Source organism: Gobio gobio (genome assembly GCF_949357685.1).
Source record: "Gobio gobio genome assembly, chromosome: 2".
NCBI classification, from domain to species: domain Eukaryota; kingdom Metazoa; phylum Chordata; class Actinopteri; order Cypriniformes; family Gobionidae; genus Gobio; species Gobio gobio.
Genome location: NC_137098.1, coordinates 51,156,589 through 51,176,290, shown reverse-complemented (window position 1 = coordinate 51,176,290; position 19,702 = coordinate 51,156,589). Strand labels below are relative to the sequence as shown.

The 19,702-nt window shown below is 37.3% G+C and overlaps 2 protein-coding genes across 4 annotated transcripts; both read right to left on the bottom strand.

Annotated features, from left to right (window-relative positions):
* Nucleotides 1-361: 361 nt before the first annotated feature.
* On the bottom strand, nucleotides 362-6,670 carry eif4a1a (eukaryotic translation initiation factor 4A1A). 3 transcript variants are annotated; one of them, XM_079810242.1, is made up of 12 exons: nucleotides 6,606-6,649; nucleotides 5,961-6,077; nucleotides 5,198-5,259; nucleotides 4,966-5,098; nucleotides 4,518-4,657; nucleotides 4,002-4,170; nucleotides 3,763-3,872; nucleotides 3,049-3,192; nucleotides 2,623-2,760; nucleotides 2,450-2,539; nucleotides 2,126-2,205; nucleotides 362-2,044 (listed from the first exon to the last, which is right to left on the bottom strand). In XM_079810242.1, the coding sequence occupies exons 3-12, from the start codon at nucleotides 5,219-5,221 to the stop codon at nucleotides 1,900-1,902; spliced, it is 1,173 nt and encodes a 390-aa protein (XP_079666368.1). In that variant the 5' UTR covers nucleotides 5,222-5,259; nucleotides 5,961-6,077; nucleotides 6,606-6,649; the 3' UTR covers nucleotides 362-1,899. The 3 variants fall into 3 exon arrangements, with proteins under 3 accessions (XP_079666368.1, XP_079666369.1, XP_079666367.1); XM_079810243.1 differs by lacking the exon at nucleotides 5,961-6,077 and adding an exon at nucleotides 5,463-5,477 and having other exon boundaries at nucleotides 5,198-5,246; nucleotides 6,606-6,627; XM_079810241.1 differs by lacking the exon at nucleotides 5,961-6,077 and having other exon boundaries at nucleotides 6,606-6,670.
* A 423-nt stretch (nucleotides 6,671-7,093) lies between these two features.
* Nucleotides 7,094-15,457, bottom strand: senp3b (SUMO specific peptidase 3b). Its single transcript, XM_079841464.1, has 11 exons — nucleotides 15,299-15,457; nucleotides 13,955-14,695; nucleotides 13,441-13,593; nucleotides 11,862-11,973; nucleotides 11,594-11,741; nucleotides 11,449-11,496; nucleotides 11,273-11,350; nucleotides 9,598-9,735; nucleotides 9,344-9,427; nucleotides 9,177-9,227; nucleotides 7,094-7,763 (listed from the first exon to the last, which is right to left on the bottom strand). The coding sequence occupies exons 2-11, from the start codon at nucleotides 14,655-14,657 to the stop codon at nucleotides 7,653-7,655; spliced, it is 1,626 nt and encodes a 541-aa protein (XP_079697590.1). The 5' UTR covers nucleotides 14,658-14,695; nucleotides 15,299-15,457; the 3' UTR covers nucleotides 7,094-7,652.
* Between the last annotated feature and the right edge of the window lie 4,245 nt (nucleotides 15,458-19,702).

Genomic DNA, 19,702 nt, shown 5'->3' with positions numbered 1-19,702 from the left:
GGTTATTTAAAAAGTGCAAGCACCCATGAAAACAATGTTACGAGTGAGCGAGCTGCCTGTGACAAGATGGCCGCCAGGTGCAGACGTCGACCTCCATTGGCCAGCAGCGCACACGAGACATCCAGCCTTTATTATGGAAATCTATGGTCACAACTGTCATTATGTTAAGCCCGCCCACCGACTCTATACACGATGTGATTGGCCTGACCAGTGTTTGGTTTTTCCAGCCCTCAAGCCAACGGAGAGTTGCTAAACTATCCTGGCTGCAAATTACATTTGCTGCCGCTAGGGTGTGTCTAGATTTGAACAAGTCTTACATGTTAGGAACATGAGGGTGAGTAATGACAAAATTCTCCTTTTTGGGCGAACTTAAGCCTTTAAAACCAATTCAAACAGATATGCAGTCACATTTTAAATGCCATTTATCTTAATGTCTAAATATTTAAATGTATCAAATGTTTCAGCAAAACAATGTATGTTTATAATGCACTTAACACTTCAAAACATTAATTGCAATGTGTTTCTACGTTTAGCATATCAAACCCTACAAACGATGAAACAGCCAGAGGCCAAAAAGAGTGATTGAAATGCTGGATAGCAAAAAGGTTTGCTGCATTAAACATCAGAAAGTAGGACACGCTCAACCAGGACAAGAACATTGATGCATTACATTTAATGTTTTCACATTTTTATTTTAACAGATTTAGTTGATTTATTGTAAAATTAGACAATGAACGAGTAAGAGGCAACTTAGCATGTTAAAAATGGGAAATACCTTTATTTCAGACCATTAAAATAAATACTATACAGAGTCCAATGTAGAAAAGATTTAATACATGGCTTCTGTCTCAAAAAGGTTAATAATTATCACATTTGTAATAAATTTGTTTAAAAAAATAGCCCTGACCACCCCAAATGTAAACCCCACATCCAAACCCACCCAACAAAAGACAGGCATTTTTTTGAACAATACGAAGACATAATGATCTCTATATACTCTACTACTGCAGTTTGGTCCTTTACATATTTAGACCCCTCCAACACAGTTTGGTGAGGTAGGTTATAGGAGTAACACTCCTCAATAGGACTTTGATGCAGAGAAAATCTTGAGGCAATACAATGGTGGGTTATTAACCAGTCATACCAACCATTCCAAATTCATTTCTAATGCCTTCAGCCACTCATCCCGCCAGAGTAAAGCCTATTTACAAAAACCGAAAAAGCTACAGCCACGCACACAGGACAACACAAAAGATGTAACCGAAGAACTGGACAGCTTGAGAATCACTTTACCACATTTCAATTCTAGAATCCGATTTGTTTTCACAGACCAACTTCCTTTTGGACTGAAGCATCTTTTTTAATCAAGCAGATCTAAACCATCTATGATGCTTCAGAAAAAGAGGAAAAAATGGCAGTGACTAGCATTTTGGAATAAAAGTCCAAATCCTCCATATAAAACATGAACCATCATATAGTTTACATCCTTTGCATTGTGCCACAAAAAAAGAAAAAGAAAAACACTTCCAATTTAAAGTCACATCTCAAATATGGCTAAACCAACACGAATCAAGAAAAGCAGGGCATGTCTCCAATCCATTATGCCAGTCAGTGCATTAACATTTACACCACACATGCAAATAAGCCCTGCAACACCTCCTTGATCACTAGATGGAACCATTTAAAATGGGCAAAATTAAATGAACCTTATGAATATTGAGTATTCAATGATGTGGACAACATACTGGATTTATGAAATCATACCCTCAGAAAAATCAGTACTTGATTTGTGAGGGATTTGCATGAAAAGGGATGTGGGTTGGAATGAGACTAAAGAGGGGAGGGGGGAAAAGAAAAAGAAAAAAAAGTAGGGAAGGAGGAAAGAAGAAGTCAGGGGTCTTAGATCAGATCAGCAACGTTCATGGGCATTTCCTCCACAGTAGTATTGTAGAAGGTTTCAATGTCTCGGAGTGTGCGCTTGTCATCTTCGGTTATCATGTTGATAGCGACACCCTTTCTGCCGAAACGTCCACCACGTCCAATTCTACACAAATAAAGTACAGTTACTATACAACAGGAACAAATACATGAATCAGACAACCACAGTAAAAGCTTTTAGACTCACCTGTGAATATAGTTCTCCCGGTTGGTTGGAAGGTCATAGTTGATAACCAGAGAAACTTGCTGCACATCAATGCCTCTTGCCTGAAAGTAATTGAGTACAGTCAGGAATGGTAACGGATTAACACAAAAGCGGTCACTAGCAAACCCAAATTAATTTTTTTAAAAAAGTAAATGTCAACTGCTTTATAGTCGTGTTGAGGGACTTGGCGACCCAGCCACTGTGGAGAGCAGTTAGAATAATCTCCCAAAGAACTTTATTCCCATCACAGCACAGAATGCTGGTGGAAGAGGGATCCTTGGTGTGACAAGATGAAAGGCTGCTTACCAGCAGGTCAGTAGTAATGAGGACTCGGCTGGAGCCAGAACGGAACTCTTTCATGATGACGTCCCTCTCCTTTTGCTCCATGTCACCATGCTATTAAGTCAGAGAAAAAAAGTTAATAAACCAAAAGGCATTTTGGAGAACTATAGACACCACAGCCTATTACCATCACTCACCAGTGCAGAAACAGTGAAGTCCCTTGCATGCATTTTCTCAGTCAGCCAGTCCACCTTCCGGCGAGTGTTGATGAAGATTACAGCCTGAGTGATGGTCAGGGTTTCATAAAGATCACACAATGTGTCCAACTTCCACTCCTGAAAGACAGAAAACAGCTTAGCAAATGGAGAAGGAAAAAAACCCTGCTCTGCCAAATGGTGGTGCTGTTTTCAGACTCAAGTCAAGATCATGTTCCCAGAGACCTACAGGCCCAAAACGCACTGGCAAGCAAAACGCTTATCAGACATTGAGCACTGCAGAGTGTCTGGGATCAGTTGACACGCATGGGGATCATCACAAAACAGCATTACAACCTAAGTCACAAACTGTAAATGAACATATTTGAGTAATAAATATTCCTCTTTACCCTAAAATTCTTCACTCACCTCTTTCTCAACATTGATGTAGAACTGCCGGATACCCTCAAGGGTCAACTCTTCTTTCTTAACTAGGATACGAATAGGGTCTCTCATGAACTTTGTAGTCACCTCCAGCACCTCCTGAGGCATGGTGGCAGACAAAAGAATCACCTGGGAAAAAGAAAAATCGTGCATAAGGTTTACAGCTTGCAAAATGAGTAATCAACCACAACCTACAGATACCTATAACATGAAAAAGTAACAAATTTAGTCATCGTGGTCAAATCTACAGCAATCAGCTAAGCTGATTATGGTGGTGTGGAGGAAATTGTGACCTGGTTTCACAAACAGGGCTTAGATTAAGCGAGGATTAGGCTTTAGTTTAATTAGGATATTTAAGTATCTTTTACAAACATGCCGTAATTACTGGTGTGCATTGGTGGCATTGACTAAGATGTCAGTGAAAGTTGCTTTCAGATAAAATGGCTCATTTTAGTCTAGGACTAGGCTTAAACCTATTCTGTGAAACCAGGAGTTAAACTGCAATTAAAAACATGCTTAAAGTATTAAGTGTTAGCTGCTTAATAGTCATGAAGAGGGACCCAAGAGCCCAATCATAGTGGAGAGCAGTTACTTTTCTCTACCAAAGATCATGATTCCCAAAACAGCATAGAAAGCTGGTAGGAGAGGGAACTTTGGTGTGGGCACCAAAATATTGTAAAGTGAAATGCATTAGCTCACCTGAGTATCTGTGGCCAACTTCTGAAAAATCTCATAGATTTGGTCCTTGAAACCACGGCTCAACATTTCATCTGCCTCATCCAGCGCAAACTGCTTAATATATTTAGGAGCTGTAACATGAAAAAAATGAAAAAGTCAAACACATTAGGCATGCAGAATACCAACCTGTGAACCTTTGCACGAATTTGAGAAAATAAACGCTAGTATAAATCAAACAAGTGCCCATAATCTGTACTTACAGAGATATCTTCGGTTAAGCATGTCAAACACACGGCCAGGGGTCCCAACCACAATGTGGGGCACATCAGCCTGAAGCTTCTGAACGTCATTACGGACATTGGTGCCACCAATGCAGGCATGGCAGGTTGCCCCCATGTAGTCTCCAAGAGCCAGGACCACCTTCTGAATCTGAGGAAGACAAAGACATTTTAGCAATAACAAAAACTCTGAAAAACCACCTGTGCTCATGAAACAAAATGGTTGGTGAATCATAACTATGATAAGTATCTGTGCCCATAGCATGAAACAGTCTATGTCTCACTGTGTTGAGCTGACTGGGATGAATACGGCCTTTATTTCCTCTGCCCCTAACAGATATAGGACTTTGTGTCACTGATAGACACAGCCTTGCCCAGATGATAGGGGATATGCTTAAACTAAAGCTCACTTTCCACACTATTCATTTGGTGACACAGAAGAAAACAAAAGACAGAACCTGTGCGCTATAGCAAACCTGAACGAGTAATGCTTTTCACCTGTTGGGCCAGCTCTCTGGTAGGAGCCAGCACCATAGCTTGTGTAGCCTTCAGCTCCACATCAACCTGCTGCAGAATGGAGATCGCAAACGTGGCCGTCTTTCCTGTGCCAGACTGAGCTTGTGCAATGACATCATAACCTACAGACAGAAAGTGACAGAATATTAACCAGTGGCCATTCAATCACATGGAGTTTAAAAGTGACTGCATTGTTAAAAGTAGTAATGAAAGCACTTGTGCCCATACCATGAAACAGTCTATGTCTCACTGTGTTGAGTTGACTGGGATGAATATAGGCTTTATTTAATCTGCCCTTACCAGATGTAGGTCGAAGTGCCACTGGCAGACACAGCCTTGCCCAGTTGATAAGGGCATGCCTTAACTGATTTTACAATTCAATAACTAAAAAGGACCAAGCATAGATGGACAGAAATTACATTCTACATACCCTTGATACAAGGGAGAATTGCCCTCTGCTGAATGGCAGAAGGTTTCTCAAAACCATAAGCATAGATTCCTCTGAGAAGAGCCTCTCGCAGATTCATATCATCAAAACTATCAACGATCTCCTTCCAGTTGCTCTGTTAAAAAAAAAGTTGCTAATTTGAGTTAAGAAATAAATAGTTTCTTATATCAATATAATTAAGAAATTAAATGCTCTTAAAAAAAAAGCCACCCACCTCAATGATACCATCTGGTTCCATCCCTTCAGGGCCATTGTCTCTGGGTCTGAAATGAGAGGCTGCAATTAGTACAGCTTTGACATAACTAATTTCACAATTATGATCCCCACAGTGGGGATATATGAAAAGTATCTTATCCGATACTTCAGTCACTCAGGCCCCTATAATGTTGGGGTTTATCTACACAAACATCCCATATATGTATTCATATATTGTTAAATGTTTAAAAGAGTGAGAAAGTTAAAGTAAAACGAAAACTTACTCAGACTCATGATGACTTGTGGGGAAAAGAAAAAAAAAAAGTTAGTCAGAATGACAGCCTCAGTCACTATTCGCTTGCATTGGATCATTTCCCATAAAATAAAAGTGAACGATTACCGATGCTGTCACTCTGCCTAATATCAAATTTTGCTTCCACGGAAGTCACGACGGTTGGGATAACGATTCATATTTATAAAACAGCGATATCTAACATTTAAGGAACTGACATCGTAAATCAAGAAAATGACCGAGGCAGCCATTTTCAGGCAGCGCCATTAACAACGTGGCTCCAGTAATTCGTCGGAAACATCGATCACTGCAATGTTACTCTTATAAGAGCGGTATAAATTACCGCGAGTCAACTCCGTATTATACCAATCAACGTGAAGTTACACACTTATTTCTAGACCCACATTATACAAATAATTGTTTCACCGACGACATAGTTTTCCTTTAAACATTTTAAAATAATAAACAGCATCTGATGCAATTTACGTACATTTAAATAAGAGAGGCCTATGTGAGAATAGGCCTTGGGCCTACACCGCAAGATCGCTCCATTGTCTAGCCCAGGGAAGGCCATGTGCCCTACATATTCACATTTGTAGGCCTACATCTGCGGACAAAACACAGATTTACTCTTAAATGGCATTTGATGCGGGGATATCATGAAAAATACATTACAATAAACGTTAAAAATGTAGGTAATCTATTTAAAACGAGGATAAGGGAGCGACCATGTGCCGCATGGACGCGCCGGTCACACGAGGAACTGAACAGGCGCGTGAGACACGTTGCGTCACATGAACCGGCATTCTAACGGAACGTCGAATAGACGTTACAAAAACCATTTAAAACTGCTTTCAAATAAACATTAACGGTATAATCTAAACTAAAACGAATGGTACTTGGACTACCTGGCGAAAAAACGCACTTTTCGGGGTAATTTTCACGAGGCGGGAACAGGGAGAGAACGAACGTGCCAAAACGGCTGATAATGCTAGCCTTTTAAACGCTGGTGAAAGACAAATAATCTATATTTTCAATCGAATCATGTGAAACCAGTAATACTGAACAAACATTTCCCGTAAAAAGATCATCAATTATAAAGACACACAAAAATTCTTCGCACACGTTTCCTTACCTATCTTCATGTTCAGACGACATTATTACAAAGGACTGTAGACTGGCGGAAACGCGCAAATACTTAAAGCGTGACGACGACCAAAGTCCATTGATTGGACAGCGTCCCGTTCAGTCAGATTATAGTCCCGCCCAACGAGACGTCCAATTGGTCTAGAAGCGATTGGTACCTCCCTATTTTAAGTGCCTGTTTAAATACGTCACGAAAAAAAAAAAAAACTGGAAGGCGGGGGAAAAAGAAAACCCTGTTAGCCATGTAAACCACAACTTTATCTTTTCTCTAAGAAATGTGGTTTGGTTTTCCAGAATCTACATTTTTAAATGATAAATAAACAATTCTGTATTAGTAATATAACATATTTTAAATATAAAAAGTTTTGCTCACTTCCAGAAAATATAGTCAGCGCTAACCCTTCCCTGATTACCCAAGAGCTGTTTTCCTGTACATAAATGTTGCAAGCGAGTCATTTATGATTCACAGCTATTGTTACTAGTGTGTCATTTAATAGGTCATGTAAATATGCTTTGAGATAAATATAAAAACAGCTTACTGGGATTATTTCCAGTTTGAATAAGGGTGAACACAGCAATAAAATGATGAGAATACCACACTGATTCATCTTTCTTGATTCAGTAACCCCCCCATAATAAATCCCAGCCATTGCAAAATATCACATTATTAATTGCAATGTGACTAAAAGAACATCAATTGATGTGTTCTGATGATTACCCTGATCGTTATTTTCATAAGACGATTTATTAAAAACAAAACTGCAGACAGGATTAATCACTTGCATCAGGACACAGTTTCTCTCATCTTTATGCACAGAACAAATACAAAACCAAAAACAGAATGTTCCACTTAGGCAGTATATCACAAGGGCAAGACAGTCAAGATGTTGGGCTCCAGTATGAAACCAACTGAAAAGGTCATACAAAATAAAAAATAAACGTGAGTGAGGATGAAATATCCTCATTGTGAAGTCTCTCAGGCGTTTTGGACAAATGTATCTTTTCCCCCACTGGTTGTGCAGTCTTTACACAAAAATCACAGTGAGAGCTTGCAATGACACAGTTCTTTGTACATAAGTCTCCTCAGCTTGGGCATGTCCTGCTGACGGAAGCTGAAGGGCTGACCCAATGCGAGACACTTGCAGTACTAAAGAAGAGTTGGAAACAATAAAGAGAGAAATAAATGGTCAATCTTGTGTGTAGAATTAAGGACAAGACTGTATTATCTCAAACAACATATATTCTGACAACATTTCTCAGTGCCTTTGTGGAATACAGATTGTTGCATTTGGATGAAGCATGTTAAACACTTCAACCCACCAAAGTCTAGATTAGGGCTGTAACGAATTGACCAAAAATCAAAACCTCGATTAACTGAACATTTTACCTCGGTTACGATAGCTCTTTTTTTTGCTTTTCATTTTTTTCCATCATAAGGTTTTTACTGTAAATATTATTAAAGGTGGAAGTTTTTTTAATGAAAAAGTGCATTTCTTTGTGATTTTAAAATACTTGAAGGGAACGGTTCACTTTCAGCAGTTATTGTCTATGGGGCAGATTTCTGCTTGTTGTACATCAGATACAGATAAATTAACACAGTAGGCCTACATTACATTAATTTGAATGCATTAATGAGAGAGGGATGTGTGTGTGTGTGAGTGTGAATTTCTCATACCGTCTCTATTCATTATGAATATGAAGCTGTGGTTTGTACTTCAAAAGGTATTAAAATATATGCCTATAACGGTTGAGTTTCGAAGCTACTTTAGTGACTCTACTTTAGTCACAGGACAGCGTTGACACTGCGTTTCTGCGCGTGATCTTCACGTGATGTGCGAGCTTCAGTCTGAGTGTTTGTTTGTCACAATATATCAGGCATTAGTTCGACATAATACACATCTGATGGTCTAAAATCGCTTTTATATGCAAACTGGCAGGGCTTAAACCACATACAAATGACAAAGTTTTGTGAGGACACAGGTGAAATAGGTCTGCCTTCAGGGCGCGCGCACTCTCTGTGTCACAGAAAAAAGCTGAGTAATGAACGGAGAAGTTTTCCGTATTGTTGTTTTTGAATAGGACACACTCGCTTTAAATGTTCAAACTTTTAAACGCATTTACTTTATAAGGACGAAAGTGAAAGCGATCTGGCTTCGGGGCTTGCGTCTGTGTGTGTGGCAGCGCGTAGGCTATAAGCACTGCAATTAACTTACCTGTATAAACTGTGTAAAACATGCAGTTACTATAGTGATTCTGGGCATCTATAAACAAAGATAACTGCTCCTGCATCTCTCTGTGTGCCTGCAAACTGCACTTGATGTGACTGACAAGGCGGAGTCACGTGACTAAAACCGAAATAAACCGACATGGGAAAAATACATCGGTTAGAGGTTCAGAATTTTGGTTTTGATTATTTTTCGATTAATCGTACAGCCCTAGTCTAGATTTTACTATAAATAAACAGTTATAAATGTGCCGTATTGTGTAAATCTAAATCTTATCAACCACGCATTAAACCCCAGACCATGGTCAGTTTTATGAAAATGGTGTATGTATATACCTGCAGGACAAATGCACCACAGTCACTGTCATTATTCTGTCTGCCAACATTCTGTAACATAAAAGAAAGGCTTTATTAACTGTCATTCAAACATTTGATCAGCATTAGAAAAAAAAAAGGCAAGTTGAACAACATTGAGCCATCACAACAAGTATCTCACCACTCACCATTTTAAAAAAGCCTTTCCACCCTGTGAGAAAGTCTCTTTTGTCTTTTATCATGGCTTCTGCCTGCAGGTATTTATAGATATGCTGTGGAGGGGGAAAATGGTCACTTTATTTAGATTAATTTCAAACAAACACATAGGTTATGATTTTATTAATATTGTTTTAGACATTGCACACAGGTTCAAAGAAATTTGTGGAGAACATTTTGACTGTACTATAGTACATAAAACACTATATTTTTATGAGGCTTATACCTTGGGGCAGCGGCGATTAAGAGTTCGCTGTGAATCGAAGTATGTGATGGAGCGCTTTTTAATATCAACCGAGACCAATGACCAGTGCACTTCTAAATGAATGGGAATCAACAAAAGATCCTTCTGGAAGATGTCCACCTGAAACATGTTTGAACTTGTGTTAATAAAAAGCAAGAACAAGAAAGGTTCAAGATTTGCTTCAAGGATTAGCACTGAAGAATAGACCCACAAAATTATTATCAGATAGTACATGTGTATGATCTTGTTATATACATAAGAGAATCTTCAAAAGTTTGGGGTTAGTAAGATTTGTTTTTAAAGAAATAAAATACTTTTATGCAGCAATGATGCACTACATTGATCAAAGTTACAGTAGTTACAGTAAAGCCATTTATAATGATTTCAAATAAATTATGTTCTTTTAACGAAAAACTATCACGGTTTACACAAAAATATTAAAGGATTGGTTTCACTTCAAAATGAAAATGTCCTGATATTTTACTCACCCCCATCTCATCCAAGATGTTCATGTCTTTCTTTCTTCAGTCGAAAAGAAATTACGTTTTTTTTAGGAAAACATTCCAGGATTTTTCTTCCATGACTTCCAAAATGTTGAAGGTCCAAATCAATGCACGTTCAAAGCGCTTCGAAGGGCTTCAGAGGCTCTGCGTGATCCCAAACGAGGAATAGGGTCTTATCTAGCGAAACGATCGTCATTTTCAAGAAAAAATTAAAATGAATATACTTTTTAACCTAAATTGCTCATCCTGTGCTGCTCTGCGGCTCGCCAGTGATTCCGCAATCGCCTGGAAAACATCACACTAGACGTAGGCAGAAGTACCGCCACCGTGTTTAAAAAGTACACACGCGAAGACTAATACAAATGCACTGTAGCAACAACAAAAAAAAAGGTAAAATAATGATTGTCGGACGATTTTGAAGTTGAAGATGGAGTGTTTTTTGGTAAAGGGCCTTTGTATTAGTTCTCGCACATTCACTTGGGGCGGTACTTCCGCATACGTCTAATGTAACGTATATGATGTGATTGCACAATCACTGGTGCACTGCAGAGCAAGATGAGCAATTTAGGTTAAAAAGTATATTCAGTTTTATTTTATTTTTTTAAATGACGATCGTTTCGCTAGATAAGACCCTATTCCTCGTCTGGGATCACTCAGAGCCTCTGAAGCCCTTAGAAACTGCATGGATTTGGACCTTCAACATTTGGTTTTCATGGAAGTCAATGGTGTGGAGAAAAATCCTGCAATGTTTTCCTCAAAAAACTTAATTTCTTTTCGACTGAAGACAGACATGAAAATCTTGGATGAGATGGGGGTAAAATATCAGGAAATTTTCATTTTGAAGTGAACTAATTCTTTAAGCAGTACAACTGTTTTCAATTTTGCGAATGATAAGAAATATTTCTTGAGCACCAAATCAGCATATTAGAATGATTTCTGAAGAATCATGTGATACTGAAGACTGGACTGGAAGACTGGATGCTGAAAACTTTGCCATCACAGGAATGTATTACATTTTTATTATTTGTATTTAATCAAATAAATTCAGCCTTGATTGACATAAGGGACTTCTTTCAAAAACATCAAAAAAATCATTTTTGAAAGGTAATCCAAACTTTTGAATGGTAGTGAACTGAGGTTTACAGTTCTCTTACATTCTTTGTCCACCGTTTCACTCCATCGTAACCTTTGGTCCTCAACTTGTCATAAAAGAAACTGTTGAAGAAGTGCACCTAAAAGTAAAGGAGATGGCATTAAATACAACAAAAACCACTGAACAAAAGTGAATACAAATTAACTATATGGCAGAACAGAAGAATTACATATTCACCTTTTCAGGCACCGAATCCATCACAAGGTCTCCATACATGTTCATGACCTTAAGAAATCAGATGAAAAAAAAAAACAATGTGTGCATTAAGCAGGACTGAGAAAAACGAAATAATTAAATGTCTCATTTATAACTCAAAACTGACCTGGTCATTGAGCCAATTCTGTCCATAGAGGGTGCTAAGATCATCCATTGTGAGAACATGACGCTTGTAATTCACCCGGAACCCTTTCACCATGGCAGTCCCTGGTGACCTCTGGTGGGACTGAATTATATGCTGCACTACAACTTTCCTGTGGGCACATGGTAAAGAATTTTTTTTTGCTTTACTTCTATAGATCTATGTGATACACAATATATGCACAAAGAACTAAAAGACAAAGAGTGTATTTGAGGTTGTGCATGTGTGAGACCTGTGAGTCTGAGAGAAGTCCTCATTAAAGATGCCCTGCAGTTCCTCGACAATATCATCGGAATGTACAGGAATGAGACTTCCATACTTTCGGAGGTATTCGTCAAGAAGACCTGAGAAATAAAATGCATGCATGCAGAGTTTAGAAAATGTTTCCCATTTTAACACTAAAATCTGTGAGGAGTATTCAGGCCAGACTATATTTTTTATTATTTAAAATTTACTTCAGCGCGAACAAAAAAAGACCCTCATTGGCCCATAAGAAACAATAAGCAGGTGATTGGATAGATCTGTCCAATCAGCTGCTGGTCAAATCATGTCAATCATTTTCATTTATGTCACTGCTATTGCTAGATGGCCAAGACGGCATGGCGGCAAAATGTCAGAAAGAAAGCACAATAGTGGAGCACAAAAACGGAAAATACAAAGGTAAAAAGAACAACGTAACCAAGATATACCGAAAAAAATCCCTAAATTGACTGGATACTTAAAGGCTGCTGAATCTTCATCCAGTCGAAGACAAGATCCACAGCAGGTGGACTGTATTTCTCGTTACCTGAGGGCGATCAGGTAACGTTATTTTTAATTTTATTATTAATCTGCATTTACGTCTCTCAAATAGCTTACCCAGCAACAGAGATACTGGTAGCCAGGCAACAGACAAGTGACACATTTGTGGCGACGTCACTACAAACATTTTAGCTAGCCATGCCGAGAATTCCGGGCAGAGAACGGTTTTTATTTGTGCCGTGCCGTACCAGGCTCAAGTGGAATGACAACTGGAACCGTTCCTTACAATTATTAAACGATCGGCCCAGCGGTGAAAAGGCGGCCCGCACCCGCGTCCCCTCAGCAGAGATGGAGGGAATCCCCGCCGTTTTTATTATGGCTTTGTTTTATACACAGTTTAGTGTATTGCACAGTGGTTTGTGTCTCAGTAATGATGTTGTGATTTTGCTTCAGTAAAACAGGGTGTTCTGCACTGATGCTGTAGTCTACCTGTTGGTTTATAAAGCTAAACCAGCTTGCAGTTGAACTGTGAATGCAGGGAATTCTGTTGCTTTGCTGTTTATAGTTACATATTTCTGTGGAGGGTAATATCATTCCACCATCTCTGTTAATTAAAAGGCTGCTTCTAAGCACTGGGCCGTGTGTGTTTGTATTTGCGTTTTGTTAGTAATGTTTAATTTCTCATTTTACCTATGTGGTGTGGTGGTCATTTTCGTACAGTGGTGGTCCACCACTTGAAGTAATGTAGTGGAAACACTGTAGTATTGGCTGTCTCAATGTGTGTGTGTATATATGATGGTTCACCATATTTGCGTGTGAACCATGTATGGCACTAAATACATTATTCCAGTAAAGCATAATGATTAAGGGGGGCCTTCCACATAGAGCAGCCTAGGGGCCCATGACCACCTTAATCCACCTCTGGGAGTATTACATCCACTTTAGCCTGCAATCTTGCCATAAATCCTATATTATCCAAACATGCTGGACATACCTCCATATCATAACCTAAAGAGATAATATGACATAGGATACATGTTTCTGCAGCTTCTAGACAACAGAAGTTTTACCTTGGACATAAGCCCTGTGCTCCTCTGTTAGGACCATCTCCATCTTTTGAGTGGTGGGCTTCAAGGGTATAGAAAGATATTCCCGAACCCCAGTCACTACTGAATGTGACTGAGAATCCCCATGATAACCATTGAAACCAAAAAAAATATTTTCTGTGGAGAGAAAACAAACATTAATATAATGCAGTTTTCACTATAATTCTATTTACTCTAAATCAGGGTTTATCAATCTTTTAGATGCCACAGATTGCCAAATATAATAGAGACCCCTATGCTAAAATGTAAAAGGCAGCCATTTATTTTCATGTATATTGTTAGATTTATTATTCATTTGGATTAAATGTATATTTTTTTCATCAAATGTATTTTATGATTTTTTTTTTTTATTAATTATATTTTTCTATAAACTTTTTTGACAGACCCCCTAGCACTTCCTTCCGGCCCCTTGGGAGTCCACAGACCCCAGTTTGAAAAACCCTGCTCTAAATAACAATGAGAAAAGGAAAAGTCTCACCTTTTTCTCCACCACTTGATGTCTCCAAGCCTGTCTGCGTTGAGCCCAAGGTTTCACATCCCTGTTCTCGTCTCTTGCTGGCATAAAGGCTATACTGGCGCCACCTCCTTGCCCGTCGATACCCTAAGGTGCCGACCCACTGCGCCCGCTGTCTCCACATTTTCCAATTCTGCACAAGCCGGTTGCGTAACCTCGCACTAGACCGCAGTCTTTGCCAGCGCTTCAGCCTTTGCTGCCGAAGTCCATGAAGTCGAATCTGGAAGGGATTCTCAGGAAAGTCTCTAGCTTGAAATTTGGGCTCCCCATCATGTGAGAACATCTGCTGCCGATATTTATTAGCGATCATGACTTGCGGTTGTGATTCAAATGGCACTTGCCAGTCATCCATTTCATCTTTCTCTTCCCAGGGAGCACACTCAGAATCAATCTCTTCCTCATCCTGTTCTTCTTCTTCCTCCATGTCTTCTTCAGTCTCATCAAATCCAACCTCTTCATCAACTTCTACCGGTTCTATGTATTCTCCAGTCCAGATTCGCTCCTTGTGACCTAGTTTGAGGTGAATGGGGCTGGTGGCATTGGGAGGGGAGTTTGGATCCATTAGACCACCTCCCATGCCCCCAACACTGCTGGCCTCCTGGCTCACAGTCAAGGAGAGTTCCCCTTGCCAGCGGTTCTGGGCCAGGCTTCCACCACTGTCTCTCATAGTCCACTGGCAACCTGCTACCTGCGCCAGCTTGCAGTCTGCAAGAGTGAAAATGTAAATTAGGGTATATTCAGTACCCTGAATTTTGTTTCTGATGCAGGCGGATAATTCGCATAATCCAGATGTGTTACTTTTAACTGAATGATAACTGGTCTTGTATAATATATAGGGATTGGCAAAGTTTACATTTTAGATATAAACAAAATAATTATATATATACTGTTCTCATTTACTCTTATTTAAAATGATCAAATACAAAGGAGCAGAACACTTCAGACAGAAAGCAAGTATTAGAATAAATACTCACAATTTAACAATCTGTTTAACAACGTTTAACAAAACGTGATTTATTAAATGTGCACATATTTTCATGCACAATGCTACTATAAACAACTAAATGAGCGGAGAACATATATTATACAGATTCATATCTAGCATGCCTACTCAAAGGCTTTTAATAGTCATGTCATATCTAGAGAACTACACATATTTTGTGTGTTTTGCAACGACGTTATAAGCCGAATAATTCACGGTTGCTTTGGCAGTTTTCGCTCTCTGGCATGTGCAAATTCGCTAATTAGCTGACTAGCTAACAGCTACCTACTGCACAGTCTCTTGAACTATACCCACACATCACTCACCTTTTACGAGCAGTTTTACACCAGTGTAAGTTAAAAACACACGCGGCAGCTTTGCCTTTATTTTCAACGAATTTGGGGCAAAGAAACCAAATTGTGCATTACGAGGATATCCACCTCAATCAATGAATACAGTCGCGTTCTTTGCACGAAACCACGAACAGCTGCTGCGCGCAACTGATGACATCATTGGCCACCGTGTAAACCGTCTAATGGCGTTAGAGATACTGGCAAAATATAAACCAATTTTATAAGGAATTTGAATATTATATTTCTGAATTCTTCTTATTGTTTTTTGAGGAGGCTATAGAAACATGTAGGCTCCCCTCATCTATGTGTCAAGGGTTAATTACATATTGTTACCTAAACCCAATAAGGATTGTTTGCTTCTTGACAACCTTGATGAACAATGAATTATTGTCTCATATTTTTACACAAAGAATAAAGTTATGCTTAGATACAGTTATAGATGATAGTCAGTCTGGCTTCATGCAAGGACGACATTTCAGTAATAATATTTGATTAATCTTAGATTTAATTGACTATAAGGATTACATAACTGATTACAGTTATATTCTATATTTATAGATATATACAAAGCCTTTGATACTGTGAAACATGATTTTTTATTTGATTTATTAGAATGTTTTGGTTTTTGTCAGTACTTTAAAAGGTCAAACTCTGTAATTATTCACTGTAATAGTTCAGTTAAACTTCCATGGGGAACTCCCGGTCCCGGGGCATAAAACAGGGAGATTCAGCAGCTCCCTTCCTATTTCTTTTGGTCATGCAAACGATGGCTTCACACTCTTTTCAAGGCATTAAAATTAGGGGAAAAATTAAATGCTGTCAGCTTGCTGATGATACAGCCATTTTTTTTAAAGATATTTCACAGGTTAAAATGTTTTTATTATAAGTGTCTCAATACATTTTCTGAAGCAGTTTTATCTTTAAATGTTAAAAAATGCACATTTTTTCCACTTAAAGACAATAGTATCTCTTTAAGCGAATTTGAAGTTATCCTAGTTAGAGAGGAAGTAACTTTTCTTGGTATCAATATATGTAAAAAATCAGTCAGAGTGCAATCCAATTTCCAACCCCTTATGGTGAAAATTAAAAAGAAATTCGATGTGGCTCATGAGGGATTTGTCACTCAAAGGAAGAGTACTTTTGTACAAAACAGAAGGACTATCTCGTTGATTCTATCCTGCAAAAGGATTAGATTTACCAAAATCTTTTCTAAAAAACAATTGATTTCATATGTAAAGCAAGCCTCACTATTTAAATAGAAATATTTTATGTAATTCTTTTAACCAATGGAGGCTTGAATGTGCTTGATTTTGTTACTTCTAATACCATTTTCAAGTTGAACTGGATTCAATTTTATATTAAGCATAAAGATTAGCTATGGTATATAATTCCAAATCTTATTTTTGAAAAAGCTGGTGGTACAGAGTTCCTCTTAAAATGTGACTTTGAGGTTAACAAACTCCCAGTAACCCAATTTTCATAGTCAGGCTCTTTTATGTCGGCTTCTTATAATTGTTAAATTGCTAAATATAAGAATAAATCAAACTTCTATGACAATTGGGTTAAAAATTATATTCTAATGGTCTCCCAGTTAATAAATGAAGAGGGCTATTTATTTACATACGGAATTTTTAAAGACATTTGGTATTCCAATATCTACACAAGAATATAGTATTGTATTTGATGTAATACCACCAGTTTTTTTTGAGACTTTTGCGAGGCATCAGTGAACCTCAGAAAAATTCAGTTTAAAAAACAGATTTAATGGTGTTGATATTGAAGATAGCAAATGCAATAATACATTTTTCAGACGTTTGATTCATTGCTCTGCAACATTTCGAAATAAATACTTTTGGAATGACCATTTTGAGAATATAAATTGGGGATTGATTGGGACTTATAATAACAAATACTGTGTTAATAAAGTTAATGAAATATACTTTAAATTTATAACTACAGTTTATTAAAAAAAAACTGTTTTTAAGAAGATATTAAACAATCTGTCCGAATGTTGTGTATTTTGTAAAATGGATACTGAAACTATTTTGCATCTTTTTTGACTGTATGTATGTTAATTTCTTTTGGATTGATGTATTGCTATTGATGTATAGAAATGTATTTAATATTTTGGAACCAAAATTAACATAGAGAAAAGAGATGCTTTTTTTTTTATGACAAAAAAAGATATAGAAAAGAGTCATGTTTTTATATTAAATCTTATAATATTACTATGTAAGTTCTACATACACAAATGTAAATGGTCTGATAGGATTCCCAATATCACCCATTTCAAGGCAGATGAAGATTTATTTCGAAACTTTACAAGGACTGTCAAGTTCATCTTACGATACCTGACGTTAAACATTTTATTAATGTTTCATGATGTTATGGAATTCTTCAAAGCATTATATGTGAAACATATGTATCTTCAGAAATGTTAAATGTATATTTTTAGAGGAAAAACAAACAAACAAAAAAACGTAATACTCATACGAAGATACTTGCAACATGTTAACATAGAAATATTGGATTAAAACGTGTGATGAAGGAAGCATTCGCAAAAGAAATAAGTTTTTAAATAGAAGACGCTATAGCTGCTTAAACACCCTTCTTCCAGACTAATACTAATTTAGTTTTTCTGAATCAAGTATCTAGTATGTACTTATTAAGTGTGTTTAAAAAGTTAAATTTTAGTAGGTTATTGAGTAGGTTTTCATTATTTAAATGGCTATCCTTCAAATATGCCACTCATCTATTTTTTTGTGATCTTTTTCTATGCTGTCAGTATCCTAGTTTCCAGTCTGAATATGGTTAAGTTCATGCTGTATATTTCTAGGTATGAGTCACAATATGATGGGAAGGAAGAACTTAAAAAATTGCACTGGACAAAATGATGAGTCCTTTGAATTGCAGCCTATATTGCAGCATGCAGTTGACTCAACCGATTAACAGTATGGGATTTCCCCAAACTCAGCTGTTAAATGTCTGTTATAACGTATTGACGTGGTTCATTATTATAATTTACATTTTTTTTTTTTGGTTTATTGAATAATTACATTTTTGCTCTTTGACAAACAATTTGGTTGATGGCAATAATTAACTTTAATGCAGATTTCCATTCAGTGAAGTTGCAGTTCGTTTTATACAACCCAGTGGGTCATAATAATGTCAATTACATAAAAAATATAGTAATCACAACTTGGTAAGGTGAATATACTGTATACTGTGAATATTTAGTATATTTTAAGTGCTGTATAGCAATCTAATCCAACTTCAAAAGCCCAAAAGATCAAAGAAAACTCTGAATGAAAAGCTAAATTTTTGGGGGGCAAAATCCAGGCCAATGCAGTTTTTCTCTACTGCTAAAACACGAAACTGTTCTCTGAACATGAAGGAAGGAATGAAGGAATGAAGGAAGCATTCGCAAAAGAGAGCTTCAAAAGCTAGCTGCTTAAACACCCTTCTTCTACCCTTCTTCCAGACTAATACTTGTTTTTTCTGAATCAAGTATAGTATTTACTTATGTACTGGGTTCAAAAAGTTACATTTTAAGTTTTCATTAGATGAATTTAAATGGCTATCCTTCGAATATGCCACTCTTCTGTCTACACACCTATTTTTTTGTGATCTTTTTCTATGCTGTCAGTTTGAGTTTATGGTTAAGTACATGCTGTATATTTAGGTCTGAGTCACAATACGATGGGAAGGAAGAACTTAATAAATTGAACTAGTCCTTTGAATTGTAGCATGCAGTTGACTCAATGTTTAATTGATTTCCCCAAACTCAGCTGTTAAATATCTGTTATAACGTATTGACTTGGTTCATTATTATATACATTTATTTTTGGTTTATTGACAAATCAAATTATTGCTCTTTGACAAATAATTTGGTTGATGGCAATGTTTGCATACATTTAGTGCTTAATAAGCAGATTTCCATGCAGTGAAGTTGCAGTTAGATTTATACAAATAAAACATAATAAAACAGAAAACATGTATACACCACTTTTTTATTGGTTAAGTTAGCAAGGTAAACCCACGATATTTCAATATTTACAATATGTACAGTATAGTAAATACAGAAACAGGAAGTGAGATTTTCATAAAACTTCTTTTTACCCTAAAGGGTGATTTTTACAGGTTGACTAAGGGTAATCTAATACAGGAATTCACATGATCATTTGCATGTGTGTGTTTGTGTGAGTCTTTGTGACTATAAGAAAGTCCATAAATATCTAGTCAAACTGGAAAGACAGGATCAGAGAGGTATGAATGAAAGGGGCACTGGGGAAATAGTTTCTGTTTTCAAAATGCTTCTGATGATGCAGAACTCCAAACGTGAGAGTTCCTTCAACCTGAGAGTACTAATACAATAAC

Excerpts from the sequence above, each read along its gene's own strand:
- eif4a1a (XM_079810241.1), bottom strand. Across the intron at positions 4,658-4,965 it reads AATTCTCCCTTGTATCAAGG|GTTATGATGTCATTGCACAA; the intron begins GTATGTAGAATG and ends TTCTGTCTGTAG. Across the intron at positions 4,171-4,517 it reads CCAGAGAGCTGGCCCAACAG|ATTCAGAAGGTGGTCCTGGC; the intron begins GTGAAAAGCATT and ends TGTCTTCCTCAG.
- senp3b (XM_079841464.1), bottom strand. The coding sequence starts at position 14,657 with ATGAGAGACAGTGGTGGAAGCCTGGCCCAGAACCGCTGGCAAGGGGAA. Across the intron at positions 13,594-13,954 it reads ATCAAGTGGTGGAGAAAAAG|AAAATATTTTTTTTGGTTTC; the intron begins GTGAGACTTTTC and ends TTCTCTCCACAG. Across the intron at positions 11,974-13,440 it reads GCACAGGGCTTATGTCCAAG|GTCTTCTTGACGAATACCTC; the intron begins GTAAAACTTCTG and ends TTTATTTCTCAG.